Source organism: Leptonychotes weddellii, chromosome 8 (genome assembly GCF_054177405.1).
Source record: "Leptonychotes weddellii isolate Sample4059 chromosome 8, ASM5417740v2, whole genome shotgun sequence".
NCBI classification, from domain to species: Eukaryota; Metazoa; Chordata; class Mammalia; order Carnivora; family Phocidae; genus Leptonychotes; species Leptonychotes weddellii.
Genome location: NC_138376.1, coordinates 45563148 through 45581120, shown reverse-complemented (window position 1 = coordinate 45581120; position 17973 = coordinate 45563148). Strand labels below are relative to the sequence as shown.

Genomic DNA, 17973 nt, shown 5'->3' with positions numbered 1-17973 from the left:
TGAAACCCTAAAATATATCATGGAAGTGAGAAAACTGGAACTGATTTCAGTTGTCTAGTTAGTGAAACTAAAATAAGTAGAAATATTAAACCAGCACCTTTTATGTAATGGGCTCTGCCAGAGTCTTCACTAGATGAAAATATGTCAGTCCTTTACTATACTCTGTCCTAGGCACCAAGGCACTAGAAAGTTTAGTAATAGTAATACCTTAAGTCTCTATTATCATTACATAAATGATTGAGTTGCTATGATTGTTATTGTGAGTAGCTTTTATTAAATCCTTGGAGTAAGTAGTTAGGCTAGTGAAGTATCCCTAAAGTTGATGAGAATTCTGAAATAGAAACTGTGTATTTTATTTAATAATACTGGTTGGGCATTTTTATTAGTCTGCAAAAATAAGCCTGATTAAATGCCCTTTACCTTGGCCTTTCTTATAAGGGTTTGTGAAAGTGTTGAATACACAGTCTGTGCATTAACTGCAGGACATATTCTACAGCACATACCTTATTCATCCTTCAAAACCAAATTTAGTTGGTGCAAAATTTTCCATAATATCCTATTGTTGAAGTGCAGTAAATGAAATACCATTAAAAAAACTTTTCAGGACTAGAACTCATACTTAAAATGAGATAAATATCTAAGATATACAAATCAATTCGGTGGTAATTTTGGTTAAGTTATTTACACCATTAGAAGAGGTGGGCTTAGCAGTAGTTGTAATTTATTCATGTATAAGCACATAATACTCTATTCAACAATCATCTACAGAAGGCTACACATCTATGTTTACTAAATGTTTGCATTAATAAGGTTATCCGCTAAATAATTGTGGTATCTATAAAATATTAATATGTAAAATAAATGGACAACACACAGTGACATAGAGTCATCTATTTAAAACACATAGATCCGATGCTGGATAAGCATATGCATAGGGTACTTGGAGATTTTGCCTTTATTCAGCCATATCCTATTTGGAAACAGACAATATTTTGCCAGTCAATTCTGAAGCATACTGATTTTTAAGGGTCAATGTAGTGTGTATGTTTTTATTTTATGATATCCATCAGGTGTTAACACATTTGTGTTGTGATCCTAATGATCAGGTTAGCATTCATTTAAAAAAATTTTTTTAAGGTACATTAATACATTTTATTTCTGTTAGAACGCCTTTAGGCATTTACTGAGAGTTTACCTGGGAAAATAAAATTATAAATCTTTTTTGATAATAACTAGGAAAAGTAAAAGTTAGCTAGCTTACCATATTTGTAATGACCTGGATATCCAGAGACACTGTATAATAAAATCAGCCCTTGGACAGCTCTCCATGGTGTCTTCTTAGTGCCTTTAATCATGGAAAGAAACCTCTAAATGGATAATGTAATTGCTGTTGCTGAACATAACAAGAGTTACTGCATCTTTCTGATTCATGAAACTGGGTCTGTGTGTGTCCCCATCAACGCCATATGCTTTTAATCTCTTGGCATGCTACAAAGCAAAATGCAATTGTAATTATTGCACAATAATTTTTCTAATTTATATTCATTCCAAAACGTTTACAATTTATTAGCTGCAGTTGGCATCTTATCTACTCTACATTGCTATTGCAGTTTCTGGCCACCTCTCTGAAGATTGGTGGCATGTTTTCCCCTCATATCTCTGTAGCAGACCAGGTGCAGAGTGTGCAACCCTTCAACTACCAAACATCCTACCCACACTCAACTAAAATGGCAAGTACTCTCTACACATATCCTCCATTTTACATCATAACTTCTTTGAAAATGAGAGCCAAAAGAGACCATTTGAGAAGCACATGCAAATGGTGTGATGACAATCCTTTATGGCCCCCCTAACACTGATAATGAAATCTGAATTATTTTCCAACCACCAAATCTTAGGGAGTCTGTCCCCTTCCATCCCTCACCTTCAAAATTTGTTCTTTCTCTCCCACAGCATTGCAGTCACATGGACTCCAGTCAGTTCTGGGAAGAGCAAGCTCTTTCCGGTCACATGGCTTTTGCCTGGGCAAATTCACCTGCCCGGAATGCTTTTCTCTTCATCTTACACAGATAGATTCTTCTTTTCCATTAGGTTTTCTTTTAATGTCAACTCCTTAGCAAGACAACAAGTTTACCCTGGCAAAAAAAAAAAAAAAAAAAAAAAAGGTCTTTCCTTGCATTATCTTTCTTAACTCCTTACTTGGTCCTCTCTTGGGCTTTCTTGCAGCCAGTAATTACCAGTTCTCTTGTGTATTTAGTTTTATTTGTCTTTCTCCATTAGAAAACAATCTTTATGATGACAGGCTAGGTTCTTTTAGATACTCAATAAACATTTACTGAATGCATACACACATAAATAAAATATTTAATGTACAAAAAGGTAGGCTAAAGCAGTACAATCTGGAGCTAAATGGTGCTAATTAGAGTTGAATTTTAATCTCAACTTTAGCATTAACTAGTTATAAGACTTAAAATTTTTTTTCTTGCAGGGATGCTTGGGTGGCTCAGTCAGTTAAGTGTCTGCCTGTAGCTCAGGTCATGATTGCGGAGTCCCAGGATCCAGTTCAGCATCAGGCTTCTCACTCAGCAGGGAGTCTGCTTCTCTCTCTGACCCTCCCCCCCTCATCTCTCTGTCTCTCAAATAAATAAATAAATCTTAAAAAAATTTTTTTTTCTTGCAATGAGAGGTTTTAAGATCTATCCCTTAGCAACTTTTAAATATACAGTATAGTATCATTAACTGTAGTCACCATACTATACGTTACCTCCCAAGACTTATTTATTTTATAATTGGAAGTTTCTACCTTTTGACCACCCTCATGCATTTTCCCATCCCTCTATAACAAGATACTTTTATAGGCCTAGAGAAACAACATTACTGGGAGCACAGATTATTTTAAGGTGTTACGTTTTTACATAGGAAAGCTCTTGATTAAAAAAAATCCTAAAGAAAAAAAAAAGAAAGAAAAAATATGAGCAGGGAAAAAAATGAGCAGAGGCTTTAGAGTAGAATTCTCAGCTCTGCCCTAATGAGTTGCCTAATTTTTTATTTTCCTCATCTGTTGAACAGGCATGTTAATAATTGCTCCTATCTCACAGTGCTAACGCGAGAATCAAATGAGATAATGTCTGTAAAATCATTTTATAAACAATAAAGTGCTCTAGAAGTGGCACCACAGGAAGTGGTACTGAAGGGTAAAAAAAAAAAAAAAAAAAAAAAAAAAATCCTAAAGAAATGTGACATTTTTTTCCTACTGTCAAATACCCAAATCATCAAAGAGTCATGGTTCTCACGGCTTATTTCATGAACTTTTAACAGTCCTATCACATTTGTTGGCCACATATCCCCTCACCATTGGCCCCATTGTAGCATACACTCAACTTCTGAGTGGGATGAACATGGCTGGTGCCAAAGGAGATCATATTTGTTAGTTCTGGGTCACTGAACTTCTCTGCCTTTGCCTTCATTTCCATACCTATAAAACAGAGAAAGCAATACCCATGCCATGTCTTTCAGAATGCTTCTGTGAAGACAAATTGAGATAATGGATGTAAAGACACATGACATTTTAAAAATTAAATAATAAAAAAATGTATCATGCTAAGTACAAAATGCAGGTTCTGGGGAAAAAATAAAAATAAAAGCTGAAGTTTCCAAAAGCAATAAATAAATAAAAATTATATAAGAAAAAGATACTTTTCCAACCTTATCTTGAAAAATAAGGAAAAGATTTGAATACAGGAAGAGAACTTGGAAAAGTTTTAGCATGCTATATTTTTAGGAAAATTAGTCCCCATTCTTCTACAGTGAAAACGGTGCTGGAGAGGCAAATTGGAAAATGATTGTTTATGAAAAGAGAGGGTGGAAAGATTCTTTTAGAACACTTGAAGCATGCAAGCTGCATTTTCAGGCCCCATTAGTAAGAGAAGGATGGGCACTGCTTCCAGTGTTGGTGATAACCTGGAGGGTTTAACTCTCCTTTAAATAGAGGTGGGATAGATACAAAGTAGCTCAGCAACAGCACCTGGTGAAACACAGTGTCACATCTAAAATAGGGAGAAAGGGGGAAATCAGAGCAACCCTGGTTACCTATTTTCTAGTCTCTTCCTTCTTCCACTTGCCTTCCCAATTCCTTCACAAACTGTAGGTAACTGATTATACTGCTTTTTAGTTTTAAAATTCAGCCCCCTCCCAGAACCTCTCCTATCGGTAGGGATTGGGGGAGGAGGGGTGGATAGGAGGGAAACCAGAAGTAAGTCAATACCATAATGATTGTACACTGCAAGCGTGTTGCTGTACAATATCGCCCCAGAGCCGCTTTGTTTATCAATGAACATCCTACTGCGTCCCCGAGATGTAGGTCAGGCTCATTGGAAATATCAGCCGCCGATCACATGCAGTCTTCATGATATTTCCAGATCGGGTGCGCTGCTTCTTGCACACTGGAGTGCGTCTGAGCTGCCTGATGAAGAGGGGACACCTGTACCTTAGGGACGCAGGTGAAGTCCCGTCTACCTTCCTGGTACTTTCCCTGGTGCTTCCTCATTCCCTCAGCCACTCACTCTTCATCTCCATCTCCCCTGCTGCCTTGGACCCAAGCTCCTCTGCTAAACGGGTGCTTTTCCCGCTCTCTCCTTTCTCCGCACCTCAGCAGAAGACAGAGTGCTCCACGCAACTGGGCATGCCTAATAACCAGGGAAAGCTTGGGCTGCAAGAAGAAAGGTTTGCACCTTCTGCGCTCCCCTCCCCTCTGCAGTTGCCTCCTGCCAGTCAGGCGATCCGACGTGCGGCGCGGCCCAATGAGGGTCTGCAGCCTTCGCGGGGGCCCGGCCTCTCGTGGCGCCACCACCAATGAGTGGCTGGCGGAGGTGGGACGCGCCCTGTTCCCGCCTCTCCAGTTAAGGCCGCTGGTGTGAGCTGGGGCTCCGCGCGCGAGAGAGGGACGACGGAAGGGACCGGCAGGTGTGGGCGCGGGGCCGGGCAGCCCGACGGCGGGAGTCGCAGCCGCTTGGTGCATGGGCCAGTGAGGACGCGCGGAGATCCCCTCGCCGCGGCGGAGGCGGAGCAGCGCGCGAGCGAGTCGCTGCCCGGCGACCCTGCGTCCGAGCGAGCGGAACCTTGCGCTTCGCCCGGGGACGGTTCGAAGTCCGCGCTATGGAAGAGGAGAAATATTTGCCTGAGCTGATGGCAGAGAAAGATAGCTTGGACCCATCTTTTGTGCATGCATCGCGCCTTTTGGCGGAAGGTAGGACTTGCCCCCACAGATGGGCACAAACCTCTGGCCGCCCTTCTCACCGGAGGCTTGGTTAGGGGAGTGAAGTTAGGGAGGGACGCCTGTCTCCTTCGCAGAAACTGTCCCCCTGAAGATGCTCGCTTCAGAGCTCGGGCGGACAGAGCCCGTTCTTGGGGCAGGCAGCAGTGCTCCTTCTCTACGTCTTAATTTGGGGAAGACCAAAGCTATGAGATGTAATGGCAGTAGTGATGTGACCTGTTAGGATCATTGATGGAGAAACCATAAAGTGTAGCGCGGTCAACAGGGATATTTTCACTTTGCAGAGGAAAGGGAAATCAGTTTGGAAGTAAATGGTGATCAATGTAGTGTTCTAAGAGCTTCTTAGATACAAATCAGCATTTTTTTTTTTCTGCATTTGGGAAGGGATTTTGATACCCTTTTTCTAATTACAGCCTTTCCTATGGAAAGTCTTAGAATTAACCTAGATTAAAACTATGCATGTTCGTCAATGTTTGTGAATGTGGTAAAGGCTAAAGTGCTTATCAAATTATTTGAAGTGTGATGATTGGGTACTCTGAGAGATACTGGCCCCTGAGACCACTCCACAATTGATCAACTGTTTTACCAAGTGTGCATTTTCTTTTGTGTACCTGTAATGTTAAATGAGATTTCATTCCCAGAGGAACACATATATCTTGTCTTTTGTGTTGCTTTGAAAGATTGTTTAAACACACACACACACACACACACACACACACACAAACTTCTGTATGACAGAAATATTAGCCCAATTACTCCATTCATCTTGAAATAATGCCATCTATCTGCTAAAGATACAATATCTGTAGTAATCTACACATGCCTTTTTAAAAACAACTCCAGATTTTTTTTTTATGAATCCTTCATTAATAATGAATTGCTTCATCATTAAATTGACTACAGTGCAGTTTTGTAGCTTAGGTTGTTATGGACTTACCTATAGCAAAACTAAAAGTGACAACTTCCTCTTCCTTGGCCCTTCCGCATTAAAAGAAATGTTTTCTTTTTTGAGACCTAGTTGTACATGGAAGGAAAAATTGTAATCCTCCATGTAAGATTCAAATAACCACTTGGTTTGTTTAAATATTTTATTTATAATTTATAACAACAATGCAGTGCAAGGTATTTTTTTTTTTGTTTTTGCATACTAAACAATTAAGAAAAGATTTATAATCAAAATCTCGAATGTGTGAAACAGCTAAACTGCTTTTCAGGGAAGAAGTTGATTTTCTAGAGGATTTGGAAAGGTAAAAAGCATTTATGCCTACTACTTTCTTGGTTACTGAATGAAAATAATAGAAATTAAGTTGAAAAGTAAAGTCAATTTAAAAATTAAACTCTCCCTCTAGTTTATTGAAAATAAAGATAATTGCATAAAATAATAGGAATATTGAAAATTAATGAGTTAATAAATGCTTAAGATTGTTCAAAATGATTTAAAATGCAATTAAGCTTTCTGAAATCATTTATTTCAATATATATTCCAGAAGTGTCTTTATTACGCTGATAACGTCTTTAAAATGAAAAAAAAAAAAAGTTACGAATTGATCATTTTCTCTGACCTGCTAATTGGAGTTCTCTTTGGGACAGCAGGCTCAATGATTAATTCATCAGTCATTGATGAGAAGTTAGTGTTCTAAGAGCTTCTTAGCTACAAATCAGCATTTGGTGTACGTTTCAAAACTAAAGAAATGCAGATGAGAAACTCTTAGTAGAGTGCATAAGTATTTCTGCGGCTGGTGAAACAGTCAGAAAAGGCTGTGCCTTTGGTTCCTTAACGTTCTATCGTTCCCAGAAACTTGATTTCTTGATCCTTAGGAACATGTTTGAATGTACCTTGTAATTTAATTTTTTCCCAGTAGGGGGAAGCATGTCCTGCTTTTGTAAAGAATTAGGAGGAAAAAGCTCCAAAATAGAAAAACATCTAAGTAAGAAACAAAGAGAGGTGTCCAAATTTCAGAGAAATCATAATGTGGAAAAGAGAATGGAGGAGGTGATGATTATAATCTTGGAGTATATAAAAAGATATGCAAAAAAGATGCATAAGGTTTACATTAATTCTTTTTTGTACCTGAAGTTCTTTATGTGTACTTACTGAAGAGTGTAAGGTGAGTGTCCTTTGGAATCTCTAACAAATCTTAATGTACATTTCACATTATAGATCTTTCATTGTTTTTTCAAAGGCCATTTGCCAAGATTTCCAGGTTTTGTTTCAGATCTCTATGGGAGAATATGTTGAGATGATTTTATTTCTCTTACCTGGAAATGCACTGATTGAAGGCAGTGGCTATAAATAAACCTGACATAGATATTCATTTGGAGAGAAGGTGCACACTGAAGTACATTTCAGTCAGTACTGTGCAGACAGTCTCAAGACTGAGAGAGCAGTAAAAATGATCCAGATGATTCAGTTCTTCAGCATGATTTTCTGGAAGCTAATATATATATAAGGTCAGTGATGTAAACCAATGAGCTTTCACAGTGATTTATTTTGCATTTTTGATTGGCGATAAATGCAAATCAGCGCTCAACTGCAATTACTTCATAAGGCCATGGCGTTAAAAGTACTGTTTTGTTGATTATTTTGTTATTTTTATTGTAATTTGTTTTATTTCACTTGTTTCTGCTATGTGTTTTCAGTAGGTAAGAGTCTGTGAAAGCTAAGGGAAGAGCCCATACATTTTATATCTTTGATTGTTACTTAGAAAAGATCTTGAATAATGTGGTTTGAAGAGTGCTTATAATATGTTTGATTAATTAAAATAATTTTCCTCCTGTGACTATAATATTGTTTAATTATCCATTTGTTAATGGAAGGTGCTTTTGAATATGATAAAACAGCAAACTCAGCATGATCCTTAAAGTTCCACTCAGCCTCTGAATTTGCTTGCCAGATGAAATTAGATGAGGTTATTTATATCTATGCTACTTCTGGGAAGTGCACTAGACTGTGAATCCAGATACCTGGATTTTAATTCCACTTTTGCCTAAACAGAATGTTGATAAACTTCCCTTCCCCCCAAGCCCCGTTTCCTTGTCCCTGAAATTAAGGAATTGGACTAGATGAGGTATAGTTTCTTTGTAGTCCCAGACTTAATTAGAATTACAAAGTTCTCTAGTGTGCAAGATTTCCTAACCTGACTTCTTTACAAATATTGGTAGATTCATCATTGTTTTGGTTGACTGATCAAATGAGGAAGTCAAATATTGCCAAATATCCCAACAGTTAAAATGGTTTTTTTACGAGTATTAGGTGCTATTTTAAAATTTGGTTGAAAAGCGTGGCCTTCCATCTAGGATTGGCCTTCATGTTTGCAGATTTAGATGAACTTTTAAAACCATGAGAGAAACAGGGAATGATATTTATCACAAATGCTGACTTGCAGTGACTTAACTACATGTAGGTTCTCAGTAAGGATCATTATTTAATTAGGTTGTATTCCTCAAAGTATTTTCCACAAAGCATAGAGAGTTCTTAAATTAAGGAAAGGTATTGGTATAATGTCTAAAACTAGCTTCTGATAAAAAAAATAGTAGTCATGTGACTTTCCTTTTGATTAATGTAACCCCTTTTTTCTCCTAATACATTTGGGATAATCTGATTTGTTTCTTAAATAAAAAATAAAAATTGGCCAAAAAAATAATTTCAAGATATTTTTGATTTTCAATTAGGACACATTTATGATACAGTGGAAAAACTCTGCTTTAGCAAACAAAACACTTGGGACAGAGTGTTGACACTTCTGTCTGCTGTGAATTTATGGGATATGTCGTTTATCTCCTCTCTGATTCTCCTTTTCTTCATTTGTAAAACAGGAAAAGTTGTATCTACCACCCATGGTTATTTTAAGGTTAAAAAAATTCTGTTTGTGATAATATAAGCAGTTTTTATACAAACTTAAATAGATTTTTTATACAAATATAAACAGAAATTACATAAATACAAGATGATGCTTTTAAGATTTTCTTTAACATTTTAATGGCATTGTGGACTTGACCTCAACTTGAAGCTTGGCTTTGTAAGAAAATAAGCACTGCCTTTACTCTTTGGATCACTGCTGAGTGAAATTTGAACTTATAGACCAAATTATGAAATAAATTATCTTATGAAAAATTATTCCAATCAGAGTTTTTAAAATATCATGTTCCCTTATGTTCGCAATGGTCACTCTCAGTGTTTTACTTGAGCTTGGTTAGCCCTTGTCCTGTGTCTTTCCGGGGTAATTCCAAACCTCCTCAGACCCCCTCATAAACCCACACGTCCTTCACTCTTGGCAACTGATTTCATCCTCTGTTTTAGTAGGAAATGGATATATCTCTTCTGACATTTTTCAACCTCCCATCATCTAAAAACCTCCATAATCCTCCTTACTGTCCTTCATTCCCAGATGGTGAAATGTTTTTTTTTTTTGTTCTAGGCTGACTTGTACACCAGTATCCTTGACCCTAATGCTCATCACGTCCTCCAGACTTGTTCCATAGTTCCATCCCTTCTTCATCCCTATCTCCACTTTCTTCCTCCCTCTCTACTTTTATTGCAGCAGCCTGTAATTGATCCAATCTGAATAACTTAGAAAAAATTAAAGTATTTTTTTAACTCACCAAAAGTAACCAAAATAATCTCTCTCAATACTCCCTTGTTGGGCACCTGGGTGGCTCAGTCGGTTAAGCGACTGCCTTCGGCTCAGGTCATGATCCCAGGGTCCTGGGATCAAGTCCCACATCAGGCTCCCTGCTCTGCGGGGAGCCTGCTTCTCCCTCTCCCACTTCCCCTGCTTGTGTTCCCTCTCTCGCTGTGTCTCTCTCTGTCAAATAAATAAATAGAATCTTTAAAAAAAAATACTCCCTTGTTTCCTTCAAGTTTCCAATAATATTAGTTTTAACTGGCTGCCTCACTTTCTCAGTTAACCTCTTCAAAACTCTTCATTCTGGATTCTGTCCTCATCATTGTCCTAAAACCAGTGACCTGGAGACCGGATCGTCTCCTAATTGCCAAATCCAATAAAATCTTTCTGACCTCTCACCAGGTTTCTTGGCTGCAGTTTCCACTGTTGGTCTTTTTTCCAATTTCTTGGCTTTCCCTTTGGTTTCCAGGCACTATCATACTTTTGGTTTTACTCTTCTCTGTTTCTTATCATTACCACCCTTTATCTGTCTTCTCCCCTCCCCAGCTATGCTTGCCAGAGTGATTCACTCAAAGTCAAAGTTTGACCATGTCACACTTTTTAATAATATTCTCTTTTGGAAGGCCTCCTCTAACACCAGGCCAGCAGCTGGAAAGGGGGCATTACCTTGACACCTGCAGGTGGAGGTGAAAGTCCAGGTTCCCCACTAGGCATCCATCCACACCATTCTGGCCAGGAGGGGGAGGCACACCGTGTTACTGCTTCCTACATGGGGCTCCAGGGACACCAGTAGGGGTGGGGAAGCCTCACTCCTGCTGGAGCATGAAGAAAATTCCAGCAGAATGAGACCTCTGACACCACCCTGGCTTGGAGGGAGAAGGGCGCCTTGTTACTGTTCATTAAGGGAGAAGTCCAGAATTTACCCGTGGCCTCTCCGGCTACTGCAGGACACATCCTTACTGTGGGCAGAAGTGAAGTCCCTATTCCTTATCTAGTCTTTTCTGACTCCAGCCAGAGGGGAAAGACGTATCTCTTTATAGTTGGGTGAGGTTGGAAGTCTAGGCTCCTCTACTTAACCTTTCTTGACAGAGGTGAGCATGAGACACTATTTTGTTTTGTTTTTCTTCTTTCTTTCTGTATTATTTGGCTGGAGAAGGATGTTTGTCTAAAAGTTTTCTGTCTTGCTAGGTTGCTCTCTTTCTAGTTCTTGGGCTAGCAGGCTTCTCTTGAGGCTTTTTTTTTTTTTTTCTTTTTTCTTTTTGTCTGCTTCTGTTGACTTTTCTGGTTTGCCATCTTAAGTACCCATTTTGATGCATCTGAGGCACAAGAAAAGCTAAGGAAACTATTCCCATCTCATTCCTGGGTCTTGTGGTACCTAGCCAGCCAGCTTTGTTTTTTCCTCCTTTTGTTACTGAACCCAGAAGTCAGATTTGTGTGTCTGATGCACAGTAAGCCAATCTCTAAGTCACCGGGTTTAAAGCAGAGAAAGTTTATTCTCAGAAGAGTAGCCCAACGAGAAGGCAGGGGGTTGGTCCAAAATCTGCCTTGTCTTTGTTGAGTCTAAGGACTATGGGGCTAGCCAGGTATGTGTGGGTTAGGACAGATACTGGATGGGCCTTGAAACTTCTTCACAAGGAGAGGCTCAAAATTTTTGAGATTGTGTGCTGTTTTGGACATCAAGGCTCCATTCTGGGGTCCTGCTGCGTTACACTTGTGTTTGCAAAATAGGCGTTATCAAGTAGCCTCCTTCCCTGGTTCCTGTAAAATTAACAAAGAAAAAGGTTAATAATTCTTGCACAGCTGTGGAGGAGTGTGCTTATGTGCAGCGTGTGAGGTTATAATGGAGGCTTACATGAATAAAGAAGCATATACCTGGGCTCACTTTCACAATGTCTTCTATGTTTATTTCATATATAATATTCAGTCCCTACTCATTTGTGTATTTTAATTTATTTCTTTATAAAATTTTCTTGCGAGGGGCACCTGGGTGGCGCAGTTAAATGCGTTTGACTCTTGGCTTCGGCTCAGGTTGTGATCTCAGGATTAGGAGATCAAGCCCTGAGGGGGCTCTGTGCTCAGTGTAGAGTCTGTATAAGACTCTCTCTCCCTCTGCCTCACCCCCTCCTTCCCTGGTTCTCAATCTCCCTCTCTCTCTCTCTCACATGCGTGCACACGCGCTCTCTCTCTCACATAAATCTTTTTAAAAAATAAAATTTTCTTGTGAATGCCTGTTAAGCATTGTACATTCATATTTCATTGACTAGATATATACAAATGAGCATGACCAGGATAAACCCACCTGGGTAATGGGAGCAATATTTTTCTTTATCTTATTTTCAAAGAGACTTTGTGACAGGGTACATGAAACTGAGAACGAAGTGAGGTCTGATCATTATTCTTAGTTTTTGTTTAAGTATACAATCTAGATTGAAGCTCTTTGTTCCCATAGCAGCTGTAGAAGGGGAAGAAGTTTTAGAGGTAGTTTTTAGAAACCCTTGGGAATAACTTTATTGTATTGCCCACTTTTCTTATACCCTTACTTGTTTGAACAACCTGATTTGATCTCCTTTTTTTGTCTGAATATATAAGAAATGTGTTTTAACTGAAATTATATTCTTCTTTTTTTGTGAAATTATATTCTGACACCAGTTTATTTTTTAAAGCTGTAAACAGAGATTTAATATATTCAGACATTGAAATATGATCCTTTTTCTCACAAAAATGGTTAATTTCAATAAAATAAGTGTGATATGGAAATAGATCTATTAAAAATAATAGCCTACTGTTGGTAACTGATTTCACAAATTGTTAGCAAATACCTGTGCTATGTGACTCCTTCATTTTCTCAATATTGTATGTTTTGTTAATAAACATGATTGCATGTTTTGTTTGTTAAAAACTTGAGAAGTCATAGCCAAGCCTCCTGTTGCTCAATCATTATTAACTATTTTGGGAAACAAGTCATTTGTAGCATATCCTCCATTGCTTACCTTTGTCTCTTGAACACTACTTCCAAAAAGATTTTGCAGTAGAGAGAGGTAATAAACATTTGAGAACACCAGAATGACAAATTTTTAGGCCGTTTGCTATAGATAGCCTTATAGTTTAGCTACAGTTTGGGGGATGAATCCCATTGGATTAGGATTCTACTACATTTAACCATATAATCACACATGCACTTTAACGTGTGTTGGTACTAGTTGTCTACAGTACATGCTGTTGGTGTTTGAAGAGGTATTAGATGTTTAGTTTATTGGTTTTTGAATAATCTGTGGGAGATTCAATATATACATAAGCTACAAATAGCAGTGCATGGGAAGATCTGCTAGGTTTTACAGACCAATGATACCATGGGGATTCATGACTCTTGTTGGTCGTGGTTATCATAGATTCTTCTTCATCATCGTCATTGCTATCAACATTTATTGGGAGATTACTCCTTTGTCAGGCACTGTACTAGATGTTTTGCGTGCATTACCACAATTAATCCATCCACCAATCCTATGTGATAGTTATGACCATCATCCTTGTTTTACAAATGAGAAACATGAATAATTAGGGAAGTCAATTTATCTCAAGTCACACAGCAAGTAAGTTGTAAATCTGAACCCCAGGCTGCCTCGCCCAGAGATCATGTGTAACCATTGCACCATACTGCCTCTTGTGAAAGAGACACAATTTTAGTCAGGCTTTGAAGGAATATATGCAATAATATGCAAAATATGCTTAGGAGATCGGCCTGGTTGTTGCCATTAACTTCTGAAATAGGTTCCTGAATGCAAGTATTGGATGAATTATTTCACAATATTGTTACGTAAGTATAGTATATAAAAGGTTGGTAAATTTATAAATGGGGAAATTTTCCTAAGTACAGAATTCAGTTAAAGATTACTGAGATAGCCTCAATTTTCTGAATGTCTTATATTGACTGTGGTTTCTGAGGGAGTTTGGTGATGAGGTGGCAAGGAACAAGAGAACATTTTCCACTTTTTTTTTTTCTTTTTGAATCCAAAAAGTGATTGGAGAACTTTATGTGATTTGCTGAGGCATTTTTCTTTCCGTGTTTTTTAGAGAACTGCTTACATTTGCCGAATTCGTCTAGGGAGGAAGAACAGCGATAGGTCCTCTCTTGGTGTCTTGAGGCGGTGTTGGTTTTGTTTAAAATTTGGAAGTGGGCAAATTTCACATGTGGTCAGAAACAGATAACTCAGCAACATGGCTTGATTAAAATGTTATCTATAGGTTCCGAGGTTTTAGGATTTAATAACTTTGAAACAGATTGGTTGGTATTATTACACTGTTATCAGAAATGGGACAATTGATGCCTATTTCCTTTAAAATATTAAAGATTAGATTTTACTCTTCTAATAGAAAAGCAGAATGAATGTGTTTTCTCTAGAGTGTAGATATTTTTAGCAGGTTTATAGAATTGTATGTCAGAAAATGATGGGCCCTGGCTACAACTCAGAAGAGGGAGCCTCTGTGACAGAAACTCAGTAAAGTGGCTGAAGGAGAAGAAATTTGTTAATTTGAGAATAGAGAGATGACTAAAGTAATAGCTTCTTTTTTGAACTTACACCCTGGCTCAGGCCCTTGCGTTATATCCCAAAGGCAGGTAATACTGCACCTGTGTTATGGGGGACGATAAAGAGGCAGATTAGAAGGTAGCATACTCAATTTAGTTTTTTTAAGCAGGAAGTCAGAGATTATATAAATGTTCAATTATAATATAAAAGACTGTCAAAAAGCAACCATCAAACATTGAAGCATTAAACAATATTGAAGAATATTACTTGTTTAAGGGAATACCAAGAACATGGTTTGAATAAGTTTTAGAGGCGTTAAATACCTGTTACTATAGAATTTATTATTTCCTTTAAAATAATTTTCTCCAGGAAATTTAAGGAATTTGATTGATTAGAAATTTGATTTACATGCAGCAATACACTCATTGTATGAAACACTATAAAATGCAAACAGTAGATGGATGAATACGTAATAGAATACATTTCTTATATGTTTTTAGGCTTGTAAATATTATTTAAGTGGGAAATTTAAACGAGCGTTAAATTGAATTAAGTACCATCCATGTCTCTAGATAGTCTAAGCTTTTCTTTCTGGAAGGAAAAAAAAAAATCTAGCAGCTGCCTTTTTATCCATCTAAGATCTGGTGGAAGAGGAGGCCTTTAAGGAATTGTGTGAAGATGAAAGAACATTTGGTGTGCTGAGGCAGATGGCATTTTATTATATGATATTGTTTTGGAATGGACATTGGGATGATATATGGCTGTGCATTAAGCTAGTATTCTGAAATCAGTGAAAGATTGGAAATTATATCATATCCACATAAGGAAAATCTAGTAGAATAAAGCATTATGATAATTAAAAGCCACTTAATGGAATTAGATGGAAGTGATAACTGTTTGGAATAAGTTGCAATAAGCCAAATGGTTTCTCTTTGAGTAAAATAAGTAAAATACGTGTGTGCATGTTAAGCATATACTAGACATAGGTAATCAATGAAAAGCAGTACAGATTTGGTTCACTTGTTTTTATTATCTGTGCTCTATATTACCATCTGAGACTTATTTAGATTGAGGAGGTAACAAGAGTTATAGGCAATTAAATAAGGGCACCTGGGTCGCTCAGGTCATGATTCTAGGGTCCTGGGATTGAGCCCGCATCGTGTTCCCAGCTCCGCAGGGAGCTTGCTTATCCCTCTGCCTCTGCCTCTCTCTCTCTCTCTCTCTCTGTCTCTCGTGAATAAATAATAGAAAAAAGAGAGTTATAGGCAATTAAATAAATAATTTCCATAGCATCTGCAAAATGCAATGATAAAGTAAATAGATGATGCTTTAGGAGTGCTGGGTAGGGCACCTAAAGGAGTCTACAGAAGTCATCAAAGTCTTCAGTAGACAGGGGCATGTTAGTTGAGGTCTAACAAATAAGTAGCATATGGACAGTATTCAGTGAAGAAGGATCTGGAAATATACCTCCAAAGCCTGAAAAGAAAGAGAACATTTATTTGAATAAGTATAAGTTAAGTGTGATATTGTGATTTATAGTGAGAAATACATATTTGGTTTTTTTCCCTGTTTCTGGCACAGAGCTCCTAAAACTTTTGGAATTTCCTTAGTACAGCCATAAAGGTGTCTTTTGTTATGTTAGTGAAGTGACTTTTCAAACCCACCTGAGGGTGGGGGCTGGTTGTCAGGAGAACCAGCCCTGTGATTAGAGGGTTATAACTTTCAGTTCCATCCCCACTGACCCTTCCAGAAAGAAAAAGGGGGGCGTAGAATCAATTGCCAGTGGCCAATGATTTATGCATGTAATGAAGTTTCAATAAAAACCCTAAAGGGGGGCGCCTGGGTGGCTCAGTTGGTTAAGCGACTGCCTTCGGCTCAGGTCATGATCCTGGAGTCCCGGGATCGAGTCCCGCATCGGGCTCCCTGCTCGGCCCGGAGTCTGCTTCTCCCTCTGACCCTCCTCCCTCTCATGCTCTCTGTCTCTCATTCTCTCTCTCTCAAATAAATAAATAAAATCTTTAAAAAAAAAAAAAAAAAAACCCTAAAGGAGTGGATCAGAGAGCTTCCTGGTCGGTGAACTCATGGAAATTTGGGAGAGCACTGAGCTCAGAAGGAGCGTGGAAGCTCCTCGCCCTTTCCCCACACTTTGCCCTATGCATCTCTTCCATCTGGCTGTTCCTGAGTTATATCCTCTGTAATAAACTGGTAATCTAATAACTATGATGTTTTTGTGAGTTCTGTGAGCTGCTCTAGCAAATTAATCAAACTCGAGGAGGCTATGAGAATTCTGCTTACATACAGTTTGTTGGAAGTGCAGGTAGCAACCTCAATTTGCAACTGGCATCTGAAGTTCAAGGAAGGGATGATTGGAATCCCCAATCCATAACTGATCAGCCAGAAGTACAGGTAACAACCTGGGCCTGCAACTGGTGTCTGAAGTGGGGAGGGGACAATCTTGTAGGATTGAAACCCTAACCTGCGGAATCTGATATAATCTCTGGTTATAGTGTCAGAATTGCTTGTGCTGTGTGGGAGGGAACTCACACCCCCACCCCATCCCCTCACCTTTGGGATTGGGTCCAGAGATCCAGAAGATTAAGTATATTTGGAAAATACAGTAAAAGAGAAAGCATCAAGAAAAGTGGGTGTAAAGAAAATGGTAGAGGCTTAGTACACATATCCTGTAAACTACTGTGTTAAGAAGTTTGGGTTTATGCCAAAAGCAATGGTAAAATCATTTAAAGGTTTTAAAAAGGGCAGGTGTGATATCAGAGTTTCATTTAAAGCACAAGGTGGCTGCAGTATTGGAGAATGGAATCAACAGATACAAGATGTGGGTAAGCCATCGGATAGCTAAAGCAGCAATCCAGGAGAGAAGGTATGGTGGCCTGAATTCAGATGAGAGTGCAAATGTGAAGAAGTGGACATGACTAATAGAAATTTAGCAAGTAAAATATATAAAGGTTCAGACTGTATAGAGGGGATGAAAAGTAAAGGGTGGTCCAGGCTGTGGTCTGGGTTGCTCCTTCGAAATGGTGGTATCAGTTATTAAGATAGGACTTAAAAGGAGGTTAATGCTGAGTTCAGGTGCATATACATACATACATACACATGAAAACGCACTTGAAGAGTTGGGTTTGGAGTAAGATCGTGCTACCTGTAATGGTTTCATTAGCATATAGGTGACAGTTGACCTTGGGAGTAAAAGAGCTCACCTAGGGGGAGAGCATATGGAGTACAACAGGAAGGAGATTTAGGATAAAACCCCAAGGAATGTCAGCATTTAAGGAGAGACAGAAGAAAAGTAGTCTGCAAAGTTGACTGAAAGGGGTTTCCTAGAATACAGGTAGGAAAGATCAAGTAGATTTAGCGCCAGGTAAATAGACTATTGTGATGATGAAGGATTTGGTTAATATTTTCAAGTGCTGCAGTTAGGCTAATTAAAACAAAGATTAAACATTTTTTTAAAATTTAAATTCAAGTTAGTTAACATACAGTGTATTATTAGTTTTAGGGGTAGAATTTAGTGATTCATCACTTACATACAACA

General features: G+C 38.3%; 1 protein-coding gene across 1 annotated transcript in view; it reads left to right on the top strand.

Moving 5' to 3' along the window:
* The first annotated feature begins 4931 nt into the window (after window positions 1-4931).
* Window positions 4932-17973, top strand: part of KHDRBS2 (KH RNA binding domain containing, signal transduction associated 2) — a 525516-nt gene continuing 512474 nt past the window's right edge. The window contains exon 1 of the mRNA XM_081828467.1: window positions 4932-5245. Coding sequence (XP_081684593.1) covers window positions 5155-5245 — 91 coding nt within the window. The 5' untranslated portion in view covers window positions 4932-5154. The remainder of the gene's footprint in view (window positions 5246-17973) is intronic.